At 41.6% G+C, this 23,223-nt stretch overlaps 1 protein-coding gene across 1 annotated transcript in view; it reads left to right on the plus strand.

Moving 5' to 3' along the window:
* Positions 1 to 23,223, plus strand: part of LOC121065226 (sodium channel protein type 5 subunit alpha-like) — a 206,046-nt gene that overhangs the window by 88,317 nt on the left and 94,506 nt on the right. The window contains 6 exon segments of the mRNA XM_040547913.1: positions 3,164 to 3,305; positions 4,937 to 5,134; positions 8,950 to 9,129; positions 11,546 to 11,947; positions 19,837 to 19,969; positions 21,715 to 21,953. Of these exon segments, the coding sequence (XP_040403847.1) occupies positions 3,164 to 3,305; positions 4,937 to 5,134; positions 8,950 to 9,129; positions 11,546 to 11,947; positions 19,837 to 19,969; positions 21,715 to 21,953 (1,294 nt within the window).

The following is a 23,223-nucleotide window of genomic DNA, read 5'->3' on the forward strand; positions in this document are numbered from 1 at the left end:
GTTTTGTCTAAGATGTGGCCAGCTTATTCTAGGTGAAAGTTTACTTCCAACCTACTACCCAACCTAGGTTTAAGTCCACCAGTAAAGCTATCACCACTGAGTTTCTCACAGCTATGCTAAGATGTTTTAGCTATTAGTAATAACGTTAAAATATGAGCAGTTACACCAGCTCAGTAGAGCTTCTTGGGATCTGTCTTTCATGAAGGACTAAGGAAAGTTTGTCCATCTCTGTAAATAACTCAGTTTCCATCCAAATACACTGTTAATGCAGTCATTTCCATGGCAAAAGGAAAGAGCCTTAACAAGAATTTTCATGTCCTGCCTGGGCACGCTGTCCTAACACAAGTGCACAGAAAGGGTTTCCTTCTAAAGAACCCAGAGGATCCGTTTCTCTTGAACGGTATCAGCAGCATGTCACGGGCACTGTAGGTTGTCTGCAATAGCAGATCTAAGGCAGAAATCTCATGTCTCTATGGCAGAGAGTGACAGCAGATGCTGCCTCTAGGACAGAGGAGATATAATGAAAATGTTGCCTCAATAAAGAACATGGTTATACAAGAGACATTCAGTATGCCTATGCATATTTCAAGGAAAAAAAGAAAAAAAATCAGCATTTTCTTCTTTTCTAACTCAGTAATGTTACTTTACTTTTTTATTCAAATGTGTCTCCGATCAGGAAACAATAGGAAGTTAAAGTAAGAAAGCTCTAGAAGGATGCATTTCTAGGTAGGGGAAAAAAATAGACAGATCTCCTTTTTTCTTTCTTTGTGAGACAGTTATTAGTGTCTGTGGTGGTTTTATCTTGCTGGGCAGCTGAACTCCACCACAACTGCTCTCACCCCCCTTCCTCAAAAGGAAAGGGGGAGAACATACAATGGAAAAGGCTCAAGGGTTGAGATAAGGACAGGGAGATCACTCAACAATTATAATCATGGGCAAAACAGATTCAGTGTAGGGAGATTAATCAAATTTATTACCTATTACTAACAAGATAGAGAAGTGAGAACAAAAAAAGCAAACTAAAAACACCTTCTCCCCATCCACCCTCTTCTATATCTTCCCTCCAAGCAGCACAGGGGAACAGGGACTGGGGGCTGCGGTCAGTCCCTGATGCTTCATGTCCGCTGCTCCTTCATGGTCCCTCTCTGCCCCTGCTCCACGCGGGGTCCCTCCCACGGGATGCCGTCCTTCCCAAACTGAGCCCGTAGGGTCTGCCCACAGGCAGCAGCTCTTCAAGAACTGCTCCCACACGGCTCCGTACCACGGGGTCCATCCCCCAGGAGCAAACTGCTCCAGCACGGGTCCCCCACGGGCGGCAGCTGCCGCCAGACCCCCTGCTCCTGCGTGGGCTCCTCTCCACAGGCTGCAGCTCCGGCCCGGGGCCTGCTCCTGCGGGGGCTCTCCATGGGCCGCAGCCTCCTCCAGGCCACATCCACCTGCTCCACCGGGGGCTCCTCCACGGGCTGCAGCGTGGAGATCTGCTCCGTGTGGGACCCATGGGCTGCCGGGGGACAGCCTGCTCCACCAGGGGCCTCTCCACCAGGGGCCTCTCCACAGGCCGCAGGGGAATTGTGCTGTGTGCCTGGAGCACCTCCTGCCCTCCTGCTGCACTGGCCTTGGGGGCTGCAGGGCTGGTTCTCACTCCTCTCTCTCCCAGCTGCTGTTCAGCAGCAGGTTTTTTTCCCCCCTTCTGCTTTCCCAGAGGCACAAACAACATCACTTACTGGCTCAGCTCTGGCCAGCAGTGGGTCCCTTTGGAGCCAGTTGAAACTGGCCCTTATCTAACATGGGGCAGCTGCTTGATTCTTGTCACAGAGGCCACCACTGCAGCCCTTTGCTACCAAAGCCTTGCCACATAAACCCAATACACTGTCTGAATTCTCAACTGATATAAACTAACTTGTCTCTACCTAATAAGATGGAATCACTTATAATATTCACTTCTGTATTACATTTAATTCACTAAACATCAACTGTTCTTTTTCATTTTTATTGCTTTCTCTAAAGACCACTGCAAATATGGTTATGCAGACATTTTGCAATGCTTCAGCACTCCTTTTTTCAGTGTTCAAAGCAGACTTATTTAAAAATTTGTGCTTGACTAACAATATTAAAATAAGCTTCTTAAAATATTCTTAAATATGTAATGTTGGTGGCTGACACCATAGATTTGTATACCTTCAAAACCTCTAGTAATATAGTCTCATCTCAACAAGCAATACTATATTTATACATATATATAGGTAAAACCCTTGATTTTCATGCTGATGCACAGTCTGTTTTCTCAGGAGTCCACTTTGTTCTCTTTTTTTTTTTTTTTTTTGGTGGCCTTTAAAAATTATTTTTCATTATTTATTTTACTGCTTTGCATTTTGATGTGCAGCAATATTCTGCTTTGGTGAAAAATAGCAGTGGTTGAAATATCTGATGGGATGTTACTGGGAGAAAAAAACAAACAAACAAACAAAAGTAAAAGTTGTATACATTTCTGCAAATTTCTGCTGAGATCTGCTTCTCCAGATACTTAGGTCGTTCTCACCTAACAAATTCCCAAATAATGTAGGGCCTTAGGACACTAGCAATTTCCTTGATCTTGTATTCTCTTTCCCTGATATATCCAGGAGCAAAATCTTTGCACTTTGCTCAATGTCTTCAGTTTCTGATAGGTCATTTCTTAGGCTTGGAAAGTAACTTGTAGTGTGCAGGTGTATTAGGTCTTTTGGCTAATTGTTTATTGCACCATTGCTGCGAAAGTGGGAGGCTCACTGACCTGGGATCTCTGCCACCTGGTGCTATTTCATTTGATGATGTGATTTGGTACTTAGTACCACTGTTGGCTCTAAAGCAGAGAGCATTCTTTTTCTCTTCTGGCATATGGGTCTAGAAAATTACTTGTAAAGAGTCTCAAAGTTTAATGAGAGAAGGTTCACCATTAGAGTATTACCATTTCCCAGCTTATCCTTTCAAAGGAAAAACAAGATTACAAAGATCTTTGGTGTTGTGAAGTTAGCATATATGTCTGTGTTTTCACTCAATGGAAGAATTCACCTTGGAGCGTCTGTACTTTTAACCAAGAGCATTCAATATGGTCCCTTTGAAATCTCTTTTTCCACACTGAGGCCATCTATGCCATATTTTGTGTACTGTCTGTCATGTTTTGCAGCACATGCCCTGAGGGATACATATGTCTGAAGGCTGGGGAAAATCCGGACCATGGTTACACAAGCTTTGATACTTTTGGCTGGGCCTTTCTCTCTTTGTTCCGTCTTATGACTCAGGATTATTGGGAACGTCTCTATCAACAGGTATAAGAGTGTTTTGTTACTAGAAATACGAAATAAACACATCATCTTATTAGAGTTAAATATCCAATAATTAAAGACAAGAAGGAATTCCTAGTTATTAGTTAAATTGTTCTTTGTGTGTTCTGGACAAGTATCATCAGTTGTTACAATTATTTTCTTTTCTTAGAGGTGTTGATCATACCAGAAGGCGTAAGACTGGGTATTTGGGGGAGGGGGTAAAATTGGTGTTGAGAGAAGGATGCTCTGAAATTACCTGAATCTGAATAAAGTTCACCACTTAATAAAGGTCACCCAGACTGCTTAAGGATTGTTTAGTGACTGATGTAACATAAACTAATCTTTTGAGTCCAGCTCAGAACAACAACAAAAATACAAAAACCCACCACCAACCAACCAACCAACAGAAGAGCACCTATGTATTTGGCATACCTGTTTTTGCAAACCATGTCAATGAACACAAATTCACTGGCCAGCAAGACTACCTAGTGCCTCGCAGCTCTCCCTACGGTAAACATCTCATCACTGAGACCTAAGAGACAGGGGCACAAATGGAGTTAACTTACAGTCATGCATGCAAAATGGTCTGCCCGTAAATGCTCATTTTAGTGTGCATTTTCTCCAAAGTATGCACACTCTGAAGAACTGCATATGATAGTTTGGTACTAAATTACATGCTCTGTCCATGAAACCGTTGAAAACTTAGTTCTGCATCTCAAAATTGCCAAAACTAGTGCATAGCCAAGGAAATCAAGAGAGTTAGTGCAGAAAGGTGCTTCTCTGAAGGTACTGAGGTAAACATCTTTGAAGGTACCAGGGATTTCTGCTTCACATGTAGACAATTAATTATACAATTTCATGTCAGGAAAATGTAAAAGAAGGCAATCAAAGATTCTTTGAACAACTGCATTCACTTATTTGGCACAGAGCTACATGTACAATTCTGGAAGGCTGAAACTGTCAGGGCAAATAAGGGTGAACATCACTCCTCTCATTATTTGACCCTATAATAGCACACAGTGGTTTCTATCACTAGAGTCAAATCCTTGACTGTGAGGCATATTTATAATGTAAGTTTGACCTGTTGTGCGAAACTCTAGTTAGGCCTGTAAATCTGGTAAGAAATCGGGAAGTACAGTCAACAGCAGCCAGGGTTTAGTTTTTCTTATTCTGAGGCAGATGTCTAAATAATGCTTGGGTGAATTACATCATAAAAGTAACTTTTTCTCCCCACTGACTTTAACAGGACCTATACCGTAGACAGTTAAAAAGGAAACAATGAATCCTGCATGGGAAGTCTCTATGTACTGCACAAAAATAGATTGGGCTGTGTGAAGAAACCTCTCACTGCAGCTGATGTAAGGTTATGTCTAGTCAAAGAAAACAAGCAGAAGTATTTGGTAAAAGAGGAAAACATTATTATTTTAAAAATGAATAGTAGTGCAAGGCACACAATTTTTGACTAAGGTAAAAAGTTTATTGTGGAGAAGGTTATTTCCATGAATAACACCATGATTTGTCATGAAAGGGATTCTGTTTAAAAAAAAAAAAAAAAAAAAACAACCTTTTTTTTTTTTTTTTCCTGGCAAAAAACTTGTAAACAATTCCTAGTGAATTTACTTTCGTATTTACAGACTCTCAGATCTGCTGGGAAGATCTACATGCTCTTTTTCATGCTGGTCATCTTTCTGGGCTCATTTTATCTGGTCAACTTGATTCTGGCTGTGGTGGCCATGGCATATGAAGAGCAGAACCAAGCCACTATTGCTGAAACAGAAGAGAAGGAAAGAAAGTTTCGGGAAGCCATGGAGATGTTAAAGAAAGAGCAGGAGGTGAGTAAACTGCATGATGTGATTAGCCTTGGATTACTTTAAGATGGTCCCTTGAGATTCACATTCTCTTTATTTCATATTTATGTGATAATGGAAATAAGGTTCTGCTTGAAAGCAGCTTAATGTTTATTGTCCTGGGTAGAGTTATTACAGTCCTTTCTGAAAGAAAAGCGATGGCTCTTTCTGCTAGGACTAGGGCCGTTTAGGGTTTACACATCCAGAGCTGTATTGGTTTAACTGTACCAGTGTATGCCAGCAGAGGAATTTATATTAGTTGACATATAAGACATTTTCATGATGATATTACTACATCTGCATTCAAACACAGAACATCTGTTTTGGTCATTCAGCCATAGCCCCAGCTGAACCACCCCTTCTTTAGCTCATGTTCATTTCTACACTGTTTCATCCGTACTGCCATGAATATCCAAGCACACATAACTTTGTACCCGAACAAGTGAACAGGCAGATCTTGAGGTTAAGCTTTGCATATTATATAAAGGATATGTGTTTAATGTTATGTTGTAGTTTGAGCAAAACAGGGAGGCCTAGGTGTGGAAGCCTTAATAGCCAATGTAGCCTTAATAGCACTGATTAATTTGACTGTGATTTGTATGGGGCAGAAAGCATTTATTAAACAGCTGAAGAAAGCGTGTTCAGTGCTGTGAGCAGGAAGACAATAAGAAAATTAGTCTGAAATAACATGCAGCACAGTAGTTCAGAGAAATAAATCCTTGATACACAATATAAACTAATATACATAATTTTCGTTAGGATACATATGGGTTCAGGGCCTAATCCAAAGCCCATTTAAATCCTTGGAAAGAAAATAGAAAATGCAATTCATTCTTGACAAAGTACTAGCAGAGGCTTATGCATTGTTTATGTCCTTTTAAAGATCTACTTCGGTCTTTTAAGTAATAGGTAAATGCAATTTATTCCATATATGAACAGGGTAACTTTCTGCCATAACCATAGGGAGCAAGCCGAACTCCAACTTGTCCCTATTTTATACAAATTTTCATGTGTTTTGACTCCAGCTGAGCTCTTCCTAATAACAGTCAACTTCGGTAACCCCAGCTATAATTAAAGATATTTAAGAATTTCCTTTTGAAGACTTTGATTTCAGTTAAACCCATATGTATGTATGCATACAAAAAAGGAACAGTAAGTCCTGAAAGTCAATATGTGTCAAAATGAAGGTTGCTTGTGCAAACTTAAATTTTTCTCCTTTGTCTGTATGCTTTATAACATGGTCTTTTCTTTAGCCAACCACATCTCATTTTTCCTGTGCCTTGTTCAGTACAAAGGGTGGACAGTGCATGATTCGAGAGCAGCTCTTCACTTTCTCCTCATTTGCTCTGTAGCCTTAGGCCGGCTCAAGCAGACTTCCAGATTCGAGCATTCAAAGCCTGCTTCAAAAACAAAATGACTAATGTCCTCAGAGGTTTTTCAGTACTTCCTGTCACTGCTCACACTTTGTGTGCTTCAAAACTACTCATTTGTATTTGCAGTACTCCTGTAGAATTATCCCAGTTTTATTGAGAAGGAGTTTAGGAAAACAGAGTCTGGGATCCGATGTGTTCATTAGCTTAGGCTGCCTAAATGCCCAGGAGCTATCACCCCCACTTTGTATCTGCAAGATGAAGTTGTCCATGACTTCATGTGAAGTTTGGTCATTCTGCATATCAGTCCCCAAAATCTCAAATTAGACATCCTGAGGAAGATTCTCAGGAAAGTTATCTGAGTGGTTTGCTATACCATGTAGCTTTCAGATGTCCTTTGCCCCAGTAAGAGCTACTCAGTTTTAATCTCACTCTTCAAGTCCTTGGGTTCTTGGTTTTGACATTCTCATCATACCACTAAGCTCTTGCCTTACATCCCATCTCGTGCATAACCCCCTTTTTACGGTGCATGTGAGCTAAGCTTTATTCCTGTCCTTCAGCTACCGCACACCCTTGCCAGACACACCTGGTCCCAATCTCTTTCCCTGCCTTGTGAGTTAACTGTGGTTTGTAGTGCTGAAACATTGCAACCCAAGCAATAGGTAAGAAAATGCTAGGAAACTGAAAATTAGCTTATTTCCAGTAAGAGTACAGTTCCAGTAAGCCTAACAACATAACCTACATTTTCTGTATTTTCTAGATCACTAGAATATGACGGCAATGAGAAAGGAAAACTAAAACTCCTTAGACCAGCTTTGACATTGTGCAGCACAAAGAGAACACAAATATAATTGATAGACCTGCTTGGGGACCATCAGTCAATTTACGCAATTGGTCTAACACATTCCTAAACCTGAACTTAACACCAAAAGACTTGCTGAATCGTTATGAAGGGAAAGCACTTCAGCATAGCAATTAAATTAATTGACTCAAAAAAAAAAAAAAAAAAAAAAAAAAAGAAAAACAGCTTAGACTGGTGTCTGAGCCCTCCTTCTCTCTGCTATAAGCAGCTTGCTCATGAAAGATATTTCCCATAGGAATTAAGTTTTGTTGTGCTCTCAGCTTGATAGAGCTACCGCTACTCCTTGAAATACATGATTGATTCTTTACACGACTGTTAAGTGCCTTCACTTTCCTTGGACTGATGCCTGTGGGAGGAAGGGAGTATTTTGCTGCGGAGAGCTGATTGCCTGTTTGATTCTAGTGGCTTGCAGACAATAGCACTGAGGATTCATCCATTCCTCCCGTTCTTGGGAACCTGGAGAGGTTGTTGTTGTTTTTTTTTTTTTTTTTTTCGTAATTCATTCATTTTATGTACTCCAGCTGGGGGCTTTGCAAATTGGTCTGTCTCCGGGTCATTGATATGGCTCCTGCTGGTACATCAGCATCTCCAAACCTGACCTCGTGCTTTGTGCTCAGAGCCGGCTCCGCAGAGGAGCCCCCTCGCTCCTCCCGCCTGCACTGGGGATGGGGACCCGGTGTGCTGGCGTGGGCTGCAGCTTTCTCTCTGAATATATTGATTCTTCCTCCTGCTGCTCATTTGCTTTCAAAGCTCTTGCTTTGTGTGCTCAGGCTTTTGCATTCGGCTTCTGCTGGGTTTCTAGTGGTTGGTCTGTTATCAGTCAGCTCCTGTAGTGATCCCACCAGATAGGCAGCACAGCACTGAAGCGCCCGGCGTAGCAAAGTCCACCTTATCTCCAGTTAAGCCCATGGCTTTCTCTTTGGATCTCTGATCATAATTGCCTGCGCTGCTGCTTGGCATAAGTGTTTACAAAGACATGTCAACTGAATTGCCTGCTGCTCCTAGCATCCCCCTGCGACTGGGGAGGAAAACCCAGCAGCCAGCGTGGCTCCACCCCCACCCGTTCAGCCCTCCTGGTTTGAGGGGCTGAAGTCCCAGGAGAGGCTTTTCTTGTGGCGCCCCAACCTGAGATCTTTCTGACCACCACCAGAAGCATTACTCCAGAGGGAGCATGTGCAGTGCACATCTGCAGGCATGTGCCCACAAACTGGTTCTCTTGTGAAATATTGCTCATGAGCTCTCCATAAATCAGATTATTTTATGCAGCCATTCCTAATGCTTCATCACAGGATCTGGATGGAAGATCTGCATGTGTGCATTTGTACTAGAAACCTGGTTCACTTGTTATTTATTTTTCTCATGGCTAAGTAGGGATGTTAGATTAAGAACAGTTCCAGCCACAGGAGATAGTTTTATGATTAATGACCACTTGGAATTTTTCATGTATCTCCTCTAGAACCTTAAAACTTACAATGAAAAATAACTGCTGAACAGGTTAATTATTAGTTCTCACTGGGATCCTAAACTCAAATAATGGACTTTGCACTTTCTACCATCTTCTCTTTTAGGCACTAGCTGCTAAAGGGATTGACTCAATGTCACTTAGCTCATTGGAAATGTCACCTTTAGCATCCAAAAATGCCAAGGAAAGAAGAAATAGGCGAAAGAAAAAGAAATCTTCGGGGGAAGAATATGGGGAAGACCAGAGGAATCCCAAGTGTGAATACGATGATGGTCAGAGGAGAATGGTAAGCTGTGCTCTGAAACATCACTTATTTCTCACTGCACTTCATTGGATAGGCCAAGCTCTGAATATGCATTTAAACCTGAAACTTCCAGCTGGAAAGAAGAATCAATATTTAATGTTGCGACTGACCTGCAGATAGTTTGTGTTAGAACTGTGGAAGGAAACATATTAGTGCTTTATTTTCAAAATGAATTAAAGATGCTCATTAAGCATTCTTATGAACCTATTTTGTTTCAATTTTTTTACTTTTTTTTTTTTGCTTCAAGATTACCCACAGTCTGATTTATTTTCTTACTCTAATTTCATTCATCTGATTATATCTATCCTATACCTACTACAGCTAAAATATTCTTAGAAGAAACCTGCAAAGCTTAAAAAAGAAAAGAGAGGAGGAGAAAAGGAGGAAACTTGTCTCTGAGGGTATTTTTAATGATATATAAAGACAATATTAACATTTTTCTATTCCTTTGCTAGTTGCCTTCAAGTCAAAACTTTGTGGCACTTGTTTCTATTGTATATTGCAGGAACAAAAATAGAGTGAGACAGTTGTTAAATAGGGTTTTTTATATAAATGTTACTGACATGCATGAATATGAATCTGCACATGCTCTATGTATCAAATGATGGTAAATAGCTTCAGATAATTTGTCTGTGCTTAACTACGGGCACAGTTAAAATCAGTTTTGTTGTTGTTTTTTAATAGCCATGTAATGGGCTGAGTCTTTTTATATTTTGGTGTCAGTGAATTTAGGCATACTTGGCAACCATAAAATGCTGATAGAAAACATGTAAGTGATTTAAGTAAATGTGACCAATTAATGACTCCCTAGCTCACAAAATTTACACAGAGCTGGATTTCTGTAAATGACATGCCTCTTTTTTATCTTATAGTTTTTGTTTTCATCTCATTGGTTGAGCGGGTCGTGTCAGAAATTATACCTTTGTTAAAGCTAGAATTGCTCTCTAGCTTCATTCTGGATGGGTTTCAAGACACCACATTCTAAAATGATCATGGTCTGGAGCTGTGTATTGCCAGTGTGTTCCTTAAATTAATATTTCTTGTTTTCACTTTTCGCCCCTGGATGTCATATGCATGAGAAACATGGGAGACACATTTCAAAGCTTATAGTAAATCTTCTCTGCAAGGCAGTGTCTGGCATGGTTAGAGGGAGTACAGCTGAGTCATCATTCAGATGCAATCTGAGCAGCTGGAAGTGTGTTGCCATCAGAAATCAGTCTCAATGACTGTGTCATGGAAACCCAGGCATGGATTTTTTTTTTTTTTTACCAGTTAAAGTTTGGTAGCAATCCAAATGGGTTGTTTTTAGTTAGAAGGGGCCTGGTTTGTGTATGCTTACTTGTACCAATGTCAGAAAATAGAATCGTTACATAATTCAGTGATGTGAGCTACAGTGCAAAATGAAATCAGGCTCATTTGGGTTGGCTGGTTAGTGGGTAGCGTGGAAACCTGACCTCTCTTCATACATACTTGGTTCATGAAAAAGTTCTGAAGAAGCTGAAAATTCTGTGCAGGTCATAAAATCAAAAGTATGTTCTGCCTAAATGCTCTTACTCCATTAATTTCCTCTTCACAGATACGAGGGAAGGGGATAGACTTGAATTCCTTATGCATTTTCTGAACATCCTTTTCACTCTGTGAGGGTTTAAGTGTGTTTAGTGCTTGGCTACATCTTGCTGATGCTCTGCCAGAGTTGCATTCTCACTAGTAGACGTCAAAGTGGATCATCAAGGGTGATATTTAGGTGTTAAGGAAACTTCTGTACTCTAGGTTACCTACCTCTCAAAGCAGTTATGTGCATTGGAATAATCATTCTACAAACTAATAAACCATATCCCTCTTCTTGCTCTTCTTTTTTTTTTTTATTTTTATTTTTCCTTTATCACCTTCTTCCGTCGTATTCTGCTTCTTCTTCCCTCTTCTTCTCATTTTTCCCCGCAGTTCATTTCCTGCCCTGTTTCTTTATCTCTTGTTCTCCCACCGCAACGTTCCTTCCCCAGCTGTTATGAAGATGTGTGATAATGCAGTAAACTGGAGCTGGATCCCCTTCTCTGCTCCTGTCTTCCACTCCTTGTGCTGCCTTCCCAGGTCCTTTGGCGCTTATCAGATGGGGAGGGAGTAGAAGCAAAGGAAGTATCATGCTACCGGGCGAATGCCACCTTGACCCTTCCTATTTCAGTACATCTTTAACTGTCGAGTATTAGACAAATACCTAAAGGCTAGGAATGATTATTCAGCCTCTTAACTTTGCTAAGGTTGAATACATGTAATTAAATCTTTCTCTGAAGGACTTGATTTTAAATGGAACTTAGTGCTCTTCCCAGACCTTCCTCGCTCCTGAAAACATGTTGCAAAATGTTATTTCTCTTTCCCCTTTTTCCTTTCTGGGGGTTTCTAGACTCTCCTTGGCATTAGTTATGGTCCCAGTGCAAACTTGGTGAAGCGCAGAACCAGCCACGGAAGCATATTCAGTTTCCGACTCCGTGGCAGAGACACTGGCTCCGAAACAGATTTTGCCGATGATGAGATCAGCACTGCTGGGGAAAATGAAAGCCACCGGGGCTCTCTCTTAATTCCAAGATCTGGGAGGCGTCTGAGCGTGCAAAGTCAAGTGAGCCATAGTTCTCACCCTACTACTCCCAACTACACCCAGACGGGCAAAAGGAACAGCTCAGTGGATTGCAATGGTGTGGTTTCCCTGATAGGAGGAGGCACCGGGGCACTCAACCCAGACCCTACTTCTCCTGCAGGGTTACTGCTTCCCCCAGTTATTATGGAAAAACCTGGGACAGGCGATCTGGTGAGTACTTTATAACTTTTGTATGTGATTCACACTCTTGTTTCCTTCTGAATGTTGTTGGAGTTTGCTGTAATTTATTTACGCCGTATGCAGTCTGCAGTGAGAAACCCAGACCCACTGTCTTAGGCAGGGTGGGAAGACAACGGCCCAGCTCCCATACTGACGTGCGTCCACTGCAGCATAAGTTCACAGCTTCTGGTGAGACTTGTTCTTCAGAACCGGCTGGAGGCAAATACCTAAATCTTGGGTTTAATATGAATTTTCTTTTCTTGTAGGGATGTTTTTTAAGTTGGTTCCTTTTGCCAATTGAATATCTGGTTTCTTTCTATTTGCATCTAACCTGTGGTCTTTTGTATAGTTGCTTGTGGAGGGCTGTTTGTACAGTCCAGGGGTAGTTCCCAGAAGGGCTAACTAAGCATTCAGTTCCAGTAATGCAGAGGACAGACAAGCAGATCATCAGCAGACTTCAAGCCTTTTGCAGATTTCCAGGATCTTTGTTGTGAAGAACCACTGTTACAAAATACTTCATAAGGCTGGAATTAAACTATTAATACAGATAGCATTAAGACCTAAACACAAATTCCTAAGCACATGGAAAAACATGGGATGCTATTTTGGAAATAGCTTCTTCACAGGCAGGTCAAAGTGGACAGGTTGAAATATGACTGATGTGGTGGGAATTTATCTCATTTGGTGTGGATATCTACATTGGAGCTCATCACTCTCAATAGTTTTTAAAGCAATGTAAGTCTAGTCACTGCCATCAGTGCAGACAAGATTTATTTCATCTCAGAGATCTAAAATGTGTCAGAATAATCTTTGTCCCTGAAAGTATCTTTTTTTTTTTTTTTGACTGCAAAAGCAACTCTATATCACATAGGTCTTAAGTTAGGTGAGGTGAAATCCACCCAGAGTAACCACGTGCCATAAATGGGTTAAACTGAGAGGGTGAAAAGCAGATGATATTTTAACATGTATTAGGCAAGGTATTTCCTGAAAAGAAAGGCAATTGAGACAGATCCCAGCCGTGATGTCAGATTATCAGTAAATTGAGAAGTAGCTTTTTTCTCTAGAGCCAGGCAGCTTCTTCCCTTTCAAGCACTGGTCTGATTTTTTTTTTTCCTCACCTATCCAGGCACTCCCTGTGGCCCTGCAAATAGGCTCTCACACTGCAAATGGGAGGAGAGGCCAGCATGGGAAGCTGGGTGGGGTGAGAATTACCTGCTTTGTTGATGATTTTGAGGCCCTTGCTGCTTTTTCAGAAGTTCACACTTAGACTCATTTAGGACTTTGGTATTCCCATTTGCACTCTCCACAGACAAGGAAGGCCAGTCTCTAGACTGCAGAGCAACAGAAACAGATGCTGGACTTTGGTTGAACGCAGCTTGGTGCATAATAAGCTGCAGGTTAAAGAGACCATGGAAGAAGGAGTTTGTGCATCTATTTAAAAAATAAATAAAAAATGAACCAAAATAGAAAGGCTTCAGTAGATGAGCAGTGGGTTTCCCCTCTGTAAGGCAAGCCGCCCTGTGGGCTGCTGAGGCTCTCCTGGCTGTCAGAGAGCTTAACAAACCATGACTCAACCTTTTATGGCAAATATTGGTATTTTACAGGATCGGGCCCTGAGGTGACAGAGAGGCTTTGAGCTCTGCTGGCATTTCTTTTCCTTTGCCAGTTTTCTGCCTTTTGAAAATGGATGTTGAAAATGAAACGGCCTGGGTGGGTGAGCTCACTTGGCAGTTCCCTGGTCGTCTAGGAAATAGCACCCAGGCGCTATAGTAACAGATGCTCCCTCAGTGATGCAATGTGAAGGATGTTGTGTCTCCTGCAAAAGAGGTCTGGTATCTAATCTAGCCAGAAAATGTGAGCTGGACTTAAAAGCTAATTGGCAAGAAGCCCATTGCTGTACAGATGTATTTGCTACAGGAGCCGTAAGCGCTGCGCACAAACGTGCAGCTCTGTCTGTGGGGCGCAGGCAGAAGGAAAGAGCAAATCCAAACCCTCAGCATGTTCAGAGATAAATGAACACCGTCTGGGGCTCTGTGTTGGATTATTTTGCTATTTTTTTGTTAAAGTTTTGAAGTTAAGTTTGTTCTTTCTTAGCAGTTTTGGCTTCTTTTTATATTCTCTTGGGGGAGGCAGAAGAAAGATGTTACAGGGTGAAGTTGAAGTTACCTTATTAACCCCATCAACCTCTGTTATTTGTTTTATGTAAGTGTAAGCCCACGGTGAAAAAGGACTCACCTGTGCTGTATCTGCTCTGTCTTCCCTGAACAAAACATGAAGAACCAGTCCTTTCCTTGAAAAAGCATCTCCTCCCTGTAGTCCCTAAATACAGCTAGTGAAACAGAAGAGAATTTAAATAATCTCAGCGTTTGGTGCTTAGGCACATCACTCATGTTATCTGGGGTAGTCTGAGTGGTGAGCAATTTGCTGCTTGTGTTGGACATGGTCTGTGCAGAATGGCATCCATCCAGGCCACCTTGTGCACCAAAGCTGTACCAAGTCACCAGGGACTTCAATGCACAAGAAGTGTCCCTCAAGAGGAGGGACAAATGTTTTTTTTCCTGCAGGGAACCCTTGTGTCTCTGCACACTGTCTCTGCAGCTGGTGATATTTCCATGACACATAAGAGCACCTGCGAGGCTAAAGAAGGAGCAACAGAGTTTTTGGGGAGCGTCTCTTGCTGGCACCAAGAGTTACACTGCAATTTTCAAGCTAGAAAGCCTGCTGAGGTTATATGAAGAGAAAAGAAGTGTGATATCAAAGTGTGATCTGCAGACACCCTCCAAAGAGCTCTGGGCCAGGCAATCTTTGCCTGGTTATGAAGAGGAACAGGTGATCAATTCAGAGGTGTTCAGGGTCCCAGGAAACCCACGCCAAGTCCAAGTCACTCTCCTGGAGATCTCCATGCATCCCTGTCCCTCAGAGGACTGAGTCAGGGCTGCTTCTGTTTTCCCACCAGCTTTCTTCAAACAGTGCAGCTGTTGATTTCAGCAGACTTAACCCAGTGTAAATAGGCTGCAAGCTGGACCTGGTGACTCCATTTAGAGTCCTAAAATTTTTTTTGCTTGCTCTGAGACTGAGAGGTTTGGAAATGATTCCTTCTTTACTACTCGTAATGGTTGCTGGGTTGAGTGTTTGGACTTTCCTCATTCTTAGACAAAATCCATCCATTATGTAACCAACTTCAGGGTGCAAGCTAAAGTTTCCGTGTGTCCATATAGTATTTATTTGCAGTTATGTATTGCTCTGTTGTGTCTTGGTGTTTCTCAGCTATTTAGTAGATTAGAATAACATCTCCCTTCACAAGATACTGATCCTTTTGAACAGAATTGGATTAAGTTAATGAGCTGTCATCTAGAGCTCAGTTTATCCATGGGATCTGATGAAAATGAGTAAAGCACCTGTGGTTCTGAAGGTTTTTTTGAAGGTTAAAAAATACACGACTCCATCCCCTCTTGCCTCCTAAAGCCAAGTGGAGCCATTTTAATAGCTTTGCAGGGAAATCACATGGCTTTTAATTTAGCCTGACTTTCCAATTCTTTTGGAGATTCAAAGGGGCAGAGAAATGGACACAGGACTAGAAGAGGCAGCTGGAAGAGGACAGCTGGATGTCAGCAGTGGTCCCCAGTGCTTCTCTCCCTCTGGGTCACATCCTCACCCCTCAATCCAGAAGCAGAGCAGGGCTGCCTGTGATGTGGCTCTGGAATGGGCAGCAAGGGGAAGGTTGGGGCTACCTGGGATCTCCCAGCCTTTCCTGAATTTCCGCTTAATCACACTTTTTCTTCTCCTTTGGGAAAATAGAATTACCAGGTATCTCTTGCTTGACAGGAGAAACTACTGGGGTGTGAGCCCTTAGAATGGCAAGGCTGTTTATTGAGATGCCAAACTAAGGGTTTAGGAGCTTATCTTTAGACAGAATTTTTGGTCTTTTTTATACAAAAAGAAGAGACCTTGTTTTTTGTTCTCTCTAAGCAGAAAACTGGTTTGCTGACCACATCATTTTAAGTTTTTTTGTTTGACCTTACAGCTGCCCCAAGGTAAAATTTCTTTTTTCCTCTCCTTGCTTTGCCACAGGACTGGTGAAAAGGCAAAGTGTTAGCAGTTTTGTGTTCAGAGAAAGGTCGACATAACAAGTCATGTAAACATTGACACCAAGAAGTCATATGGGCGAAAGCTAGCTAGCCCTCTGCTGTGGCCGCACAAAGAGCTGTCATCGTGGCTCAAGTTTCTGTTCACTTCAAATTTTTCTTTATCACATCCCAAACCAGGCCATACCTGCAGTAAATCATTCAGATTTGACACAGATACTGCAAGCTGCTCCATTTTACAGTGCATCTCTTTAAATAATCGAGTATCCCCAAAATTAAATGCCTTCTTTTTAAGGCTGTGCACTATTATGGTCACCTTCAATCTCATTAAATATTTCTGCTAGTGCCTTTCTGGGTCCATTGTTCATGGTGTGCCCTGTCCACCTCTTTTTATGCTTGAAAAGATTTTTACTGTACAAGGAAAATTAAAGCTGTCCCAGTTCCCAAATGTGGTCTTTAAAATGCTGCCACGTATAAGCCCATCTTTGCATAGCAGTTTTGACACAGCTCAGTACAGTGGGCACTCAGAATAAAATATTTCTGCAGTGTTATGCATCCTCATTTACATGCAAATTACTGAATAGTATATTTGTCCCTATAGCATTTAGCTAATCCAACGGAGAAACATTTCCAGTCAATCAAGGAGCAACACAAATAATCTCATCTTGCTGGAGGTGCCTGTATTTAACTCCATTGTGGTTTCTCATCTGGATGCCGTGGAGGCTTCCTGTATAACTCTAGAGACTGTTGTTATTTTTGCTTAATTTTTATAGACATATAAGTACAATGAACCATTGTGCTTGAGTATAGTCTCTGTGTGATGATGATAGCTTTTATGCTGCAGTGCTTGTCCAGTTCCAGGAACTGCTTTCTATCTCAGACTGCAAAAACTGCCAGTTCCTTGTGTGACTATTATCTATCTCTCTTCTAAAATAAATAATAAAAGCCCCTCGTGGATCTATTCATTACAAAGAACACAAGCTCGTAAACTTCCCCAAGGTACTTCAGTAATTTTAAGGAATTCATCTGGAATCTTTCTTCTCTGGAAAAAATACTTTATGCTAAATCACAAGCCACCCACATGATAGATTTACAGCTATATTGTGAAAGAGACCACATCTTTCTGGAAGACCTCAGGAGCATTCCTGCACCCCAGCATCGCCTGCCCAGGCACTGCGTCCTGCGGGCAGGGAGCAGCGGGCTCTGAAGCTGGGTGAGGTTCAACCTAGGCTCTTCACTTAACCTGTTTTAGCTGAATCCTGCAATAGGAAGAAGGAATTTGAATGCTTTCCCTTAAACATTTTACTTCCATAGTGAATCCTCTTTGCATTTGTGAATAAAAGGTGGCTTTCAGGTAAAGGCCACCATCCCGTAACTTTTGCAAAAGCACTTCTTCATGCATCAATAGGAATATAATATCTTTTTTGACAGACAGAAAAACAGCACTTCTGGGGACGAGGTTGTATAAAGAAATTCTATTGATATGTGCAAAGCTCTGGGTCAGATGGGATGGAAAGATGATACAGTTTAAAAAAATCGATCATCCAGAGGAATTTGAGAATTTCTTATGCTTCCTTCTACAGACAGAGGGAAATGGCAGAAGAGTTGCTTTTTCATTTGACTTTTTTTTGTTGCTTTTCTTAGTTTTGACTTATTATTATTATTATTATTACTCTACTTAAAAATACATTTCCCTTGAAGCCTTTTCTTTTTCCTTTTCTTGGTATTTCATTTCACTTCTATGTATTTGCTCTGTACTCCAAGCGGGTGTGAAAGATTATGCAATTTGGTAAATGCTGTCTTCATTAATAAAACATTTGTTACTTCTTTGTTTGTTATTAGACATTTTTGAGGTGAAGGGAATCAAGTGAACTAATGCATCTGAAACATCATTCCTGGTTTCTCCAGCTCCTAAGCCAAGCATAGAGTGATTTCTAGATCTGCACCACACAAGTGAAAGTCTTTTTGAATAGGCTCCGATTACCCATCTCCTTTTGATACAACTGCATCAGTAATTCAATGGACAATGATCCAATGATCCAACAAAAGAGAACATTTTAGAGGGAAAAAAAAAAAGCAGTTTTGAAGCATTAGTGCTTTTCTAACTTAGCTAATGTTTTAAGTGATTGCTTTAAGTCCCTACTCTTCTCTGGTCTTGCAGTCATTGGTATTTTTATCTGCAGTACTTCAAAGTGAGTTGGGACCAGTGTCCCGACGATTATTTTTAGCATCAACCAGTGGCCAAGTAGCCTTGTCCTTTGCAGCCACCTGACAAAGGGATCTCCCCTGCCCGGAAGAGGTCACACTCCAGAAAGACAGCTCATAGAGCTTCAGCGCTCCTTCATGCCCATTGTCACAACATTGCCCATCTTGAAGAGCAGTTTTGATAGAGGAGTGTCCCAGAGGATGGATCCCAAGACCCTCTGGGTGTGTGTCCCAGCCACAGGCAGCAGAGCTGTCTCAGTTGGCATCATGGGCACTGCTCTGGGGCAGTTGGGGCCATTTACGATCCAAAGGATCTGAGAAGATCCACAAGATTGAATCAGATTCCTGTTGCTCATTTGGCTACGGGCAGTTCCTCCGACATCTCTGTTAACCAGGGGTTCTCATCCTCTTAGGGATTTCTCCTTTCACATTTCCTTGAGCTATATTTTGGGAGCCATTGGGACCTTTCTATCTACAGCACATCTCTTTTGCCTACACAGTGCCTACACAGTGTCTCACAGCTCCTTAGAGGAGCAGGACAAGGCTGTTAAAACATTTATTCTGGGAACTATCCTTACTGGGAGGTCTGTTGGGGAGAACAGAGTTGAACATGGCTTTCCCAGATCCTTACTGTACAAACACCATCTTTCCTTCTTCCTCTGGGAGAGCTGGAGGAGTAAAGCAAGCAGGATTTGTCTCTGTATGATGTGGGGGATCGTAATAATAAAAGTCTTAACATCTTGCTGCTGTGAGCTGACGATATAAAGTATTAAATACAGTGTGTCTGCAGTTACGTTGTGTTTCTGGTTGACTTCAGAAACCCAAGTCTTCAAAAAGCATACGGCTAATGTAAAATGAAATGTTAAATAAAGAAAGCTAGGGAGTTCTATTTCTCTTCTGGTATTTGAGTTGTTCTTTATTGTTCTTAGCTTTTCCTTGAAAACAGGAGACCAAGAGAGTTTATTTTTGTTTACTTGTTTGTGTTTTTTTTTCTGTTTCCCCTCCAAAAAAGAAAAAGGAAACTGAGATTCTCCTGTAATTATGGAGCTTCAGAATCCATGACACCAAAGATCACCAGAATGCCAATATGTTCCTCAGATTTGGCAGTGTTTCACAGCAAGAAAAAAACATGGGTTGAGGAGTAATTTGGCTTGGTATGATATCAGAGGCCTGTAATGGAGCTGTTACCAATGCTCCTTTTTCCTCTTCTAGCAGTATAATTTAACAGTTAACACGTTTCAGAAATAATGGTATAATTAATGTAATTAAGCAGGGCTTCTTTCATTAGCAAAGGGTGTGGTAACGCAGCACTGCTGTTTCTCTGATGTCAGAAGTGCCCCTTTATTTTCACCTGCGTCTTTCACCTGTTTACACAAAGGTGAAGAGCAGGGCAAAGTTTTTAAAATTGCTCTACGTACCATTTTCAAAAGCAGTACCCCAGCAGCACATGTCTAATTGGGAAATTGGTAAGCTTTAGACTTCTTAGGAAAAAAATAATGATTAGACAATTTTGAAAAATGCTACCCCATATTCGCCTTGCATTTTTTCCCCTGTTTTTACTCAGCTGACCCGATGTGTTCATTTCAACAGACCTCTCCCTCAGACGAAGCGAGCAAGAAGCAGCTTTTAATGCCCCACCGCCCGTCGGTGGACCACTCAGATGAACCCTTTCAGAGGCAGAGGGCAGTGAGTGCTGTCAGCATTATCACTAGTGCCCTGGAAGGTAAGACGTCTTCTAGTTTCCTGCCTGAAGGCCAAGACAACATTGATTGGCAGGAAGAAAGTAGCATGAAAAACCCTAATGTTTTTGTTTTGCAAGACAGTATTTTTTGTTTTGCACTCTTTTTGTTTTGCAAGACAGTATTACAGGGTTATTATGACCCTTATAATACAGGCAATTCCTTTACAGAAGGCAACATAAGCACTGTCTTACCCATAGACTTGTAAAAATCCTGACAAAGCGCTGGCTGTACAATCAAAGTTGGGTCTGGTAGTTTTTTGTGCCCCTATGGACTTTGGTGTACAGAGGGCTGACGGGTAGTGGAGCACCAGACTGTGCATACGTTTATCACAGAATGGGTATCATGGTATTGGGTTGGGTGGGACCGTAAAACCCATCCAGTTCTATCCCCCCTGCCATGGGCAGGGACCCCTCCCACCAGCCCAGGCTGCCCCCAGCCCCATCCAGCCTGGCCTTGGGCACTGCCAGGGATGGGGCAGCCACAGCTCCTCTGGGCAGCCTGGGCCAGGGCCTCAGCTCCCTCTGAGTGAAGAATTTCTTCCTAATGTCTAATCTAAATATACCCTGTGTTTGGAGGCTGGAAAGAGAGATCTACCTCTTGGGAGCAATTCAGCCTCCCAGAGATCTCACAGCAGTGCAGGTGTGCATGTAGGGTATCAACCATTATTTTGAAAGTTTGCTAGAAGGCACCTAACGCTGTAGCTCTGCTGTCCAATGAGTGAAAATGCAGAGAATGCATTCTGGCTTAAGAGAGGAGGCTGCTTATAAACTGATTGAAATAATAGGGTTGGCTGAAGTTTTCCTGTTATTAGCTCAGGTTCTAATTATATAGACTAAAACCGTTATACAACATTCCATGCCCATAAAGGAATCAGAAAAGGAATGCATTAGGCAATTCCACTAATCATGATCATTCAGACATTAACTGTCTTGTTTGGCTTTTCTTTTTCACCGTTTAACACAAATTATACTTACAAAGCCATTTCTCTTCTTTTGTGCTCAAATAAAATGAACACATAAGTGTTCTATTTTAACTAATACTTTAACAGCACCTTTTAAAAAGCACATTGGAGCTATAGTACCATTTTCAAACTGAGTTATGCACTCCCCTGATTTTAGAAGAAATCAGATGCTTAATGCCTTTTTGGATTAGACACTAAGAACAGAAATCCTATTGATAACCAATGATACACCAGCTCTTAAGACCTTAAATCAGCTCTAAATATCGGATTGAAACTCTTTTATCTCTTAAACTCTTTAAAAGGTATTACTTAAGATACTTGTAAAATGAGAACTGGAAATGAATTCTTCTTAACCACTTGCACTTGCCAACCTGGAACACAGAGTACAAATCTGAGCCTTTGTGTAGTACTTAGTTTTGCATGTTTGGAGTGAGTCTTCCTTTTCTCTTGGGACACTTTTGAAAGGTCTCTACTTTCAGAATAGGCCACTGTCTGCTAAGTGCTACCAACTGGCAAAAAAAAAAACACGCCACTGTCTGCTAAGTGCTATCAACTGGCAAAAAAAAAAAAACACCGAAGTGTGTAATCTGCCAGCCTGTTAGGACATAAATATTTTTATCCTAAAAAGGGGAAAAAAAAAAAAAAAGAAAGAAAAAAAAATTGGGGTAATTCAAGGGTCTTCCTCTAAGTTGTGAGTCATTTTAAGTGTTCCCTTGTCATATAACTCAGCGTGCGCTGACTGTTATTTTACTGCTTGTGACTTAGAGCTTGAGGAATCACACCAGAAATGTCCTCCATGCTGGAACCACTTTGCTGTTAAATTTCTCATTTGGGATTGCTGCCCGTTTTGGCTTTTAATCAAGAAATTTGTCAAGTTTGTGGTAATGGACCCATTTACCGACCTCACCATCACCCTCTGCATTGTGCTGAACACACTCTTCATGGCCTTGGAGCACTATAAGATGACGAAGGAGTTTGACCATATGCTTTACATAGGCAATTTGGTAAGTGAATGCAAAGGTGAAATACTGTCTGAGGAGTGTGTTTGCTGCTTTTTAAAGTTTTGGCTTAGGCCTTGGGAAGACCTGCTTTTAAAATGCTGTCAGCATCGCTTTGCCTATGTCATATCAAGGGCACACAGTCACGTCTTCTCGGGTAAGGAGAATCAAAGGAAGGACAAGAACCTATTTTCATTAAACTACTACATTGTAATGTTATTGGTAACCACAAAAGCCATGTTTCTGGGCTGTTTCCAGTAGGTTTCTTGTCTGTATCAGTTTAAGGATATGAGATGAGGGAAAGGTTAATGAGGTTTATTTGTGATTTCTGTAAAAGCAATGCTAGGGAAGCAGCTCTTGATATCTAATAGTCAATTTTAAGTTAAAAATGCTATAGAAAAACAAGGCAAGACCATGGCAGGAAAAGTAGTTTGGGTAGATATCAATGTAGGAAGGTGCCTATGGTATATCTGCTGTATCCCCCTGCTTTGTGCAGCTGTGTGCGATAGGAGCTGTGCAGAGCCCAGGGCAGAGGGGACACACAGCAAAGCTCTCTGAGCAGTGCTCCAAGGGGAAGCTCCTAACATGCAGGCTGGAGCAGCTGGGGAGAGCAGCAAGGTAAGCAGAGACTGCTCTTCTCCAAGGAAAAGCAGAGTGACAGATCCCCAGCCAAGCTGCAGGGACAGCAGAAAGGCCTTTCCAGGGGCGATGCGGTACAATTTGTTAACCCACGGGGGCCGCTGAAATCCTGCAATCGCTACAAAACCAAAGCTTTTTCTTTGTCTTTCTCTGAGTTTATGTTTAAAAGGTACTGTGTTTTATTGCTTTAAAACTTAGTGTTTAAAAATCCTTTTAATTTTAGAAGAATTAGTACTGGAAAAGGCATGGGCTATTTAGCTATGATTTGGTTGAACTGCCCCTAATGTCTGGTGGTACAAGCTGAGATTTACTCTAGGACCAAAAGAAAGTCTGGAGTACCTGGGAAGGTGGACCCTGCTAAATTTGAATTCAAGAAGCTCACAGTGGAGATGAGAAAAACCCTTTATTTCTATTTTAAAAAAAAAAAAAGAAAAAAAAAGCTTTGTTCCCCCAAGGTGGGATTCACTTTGCCCAACTTAGGATATTTGAGCGTAGGAGTGTCTGTCTGAGCTGGTTGCCTTTAAAGTCAATGGAGGGAAATGGACAATTTTAAGGCACAATTAACCTGATGTTTTTAAGACATTTACTTTCGGATAAGGTGAACTGTGCCCTGGAGGCCACCGACTGCAGTGGCCAT

Source organism: Cygnus olor, chromosome 2, assembly GCF_009769625.2.
Source record: "Cygnus olor isolate bCygOlo1 chromosome 2, bCygOlo1.pri.v2, whole genome shotgun sequence".
Taxonomy (NCBI): Eukaryota; Metazoa; Chordata; class Aves; order Anseriformes; family Anatidae; genus Cygnus; species Cygnus olor.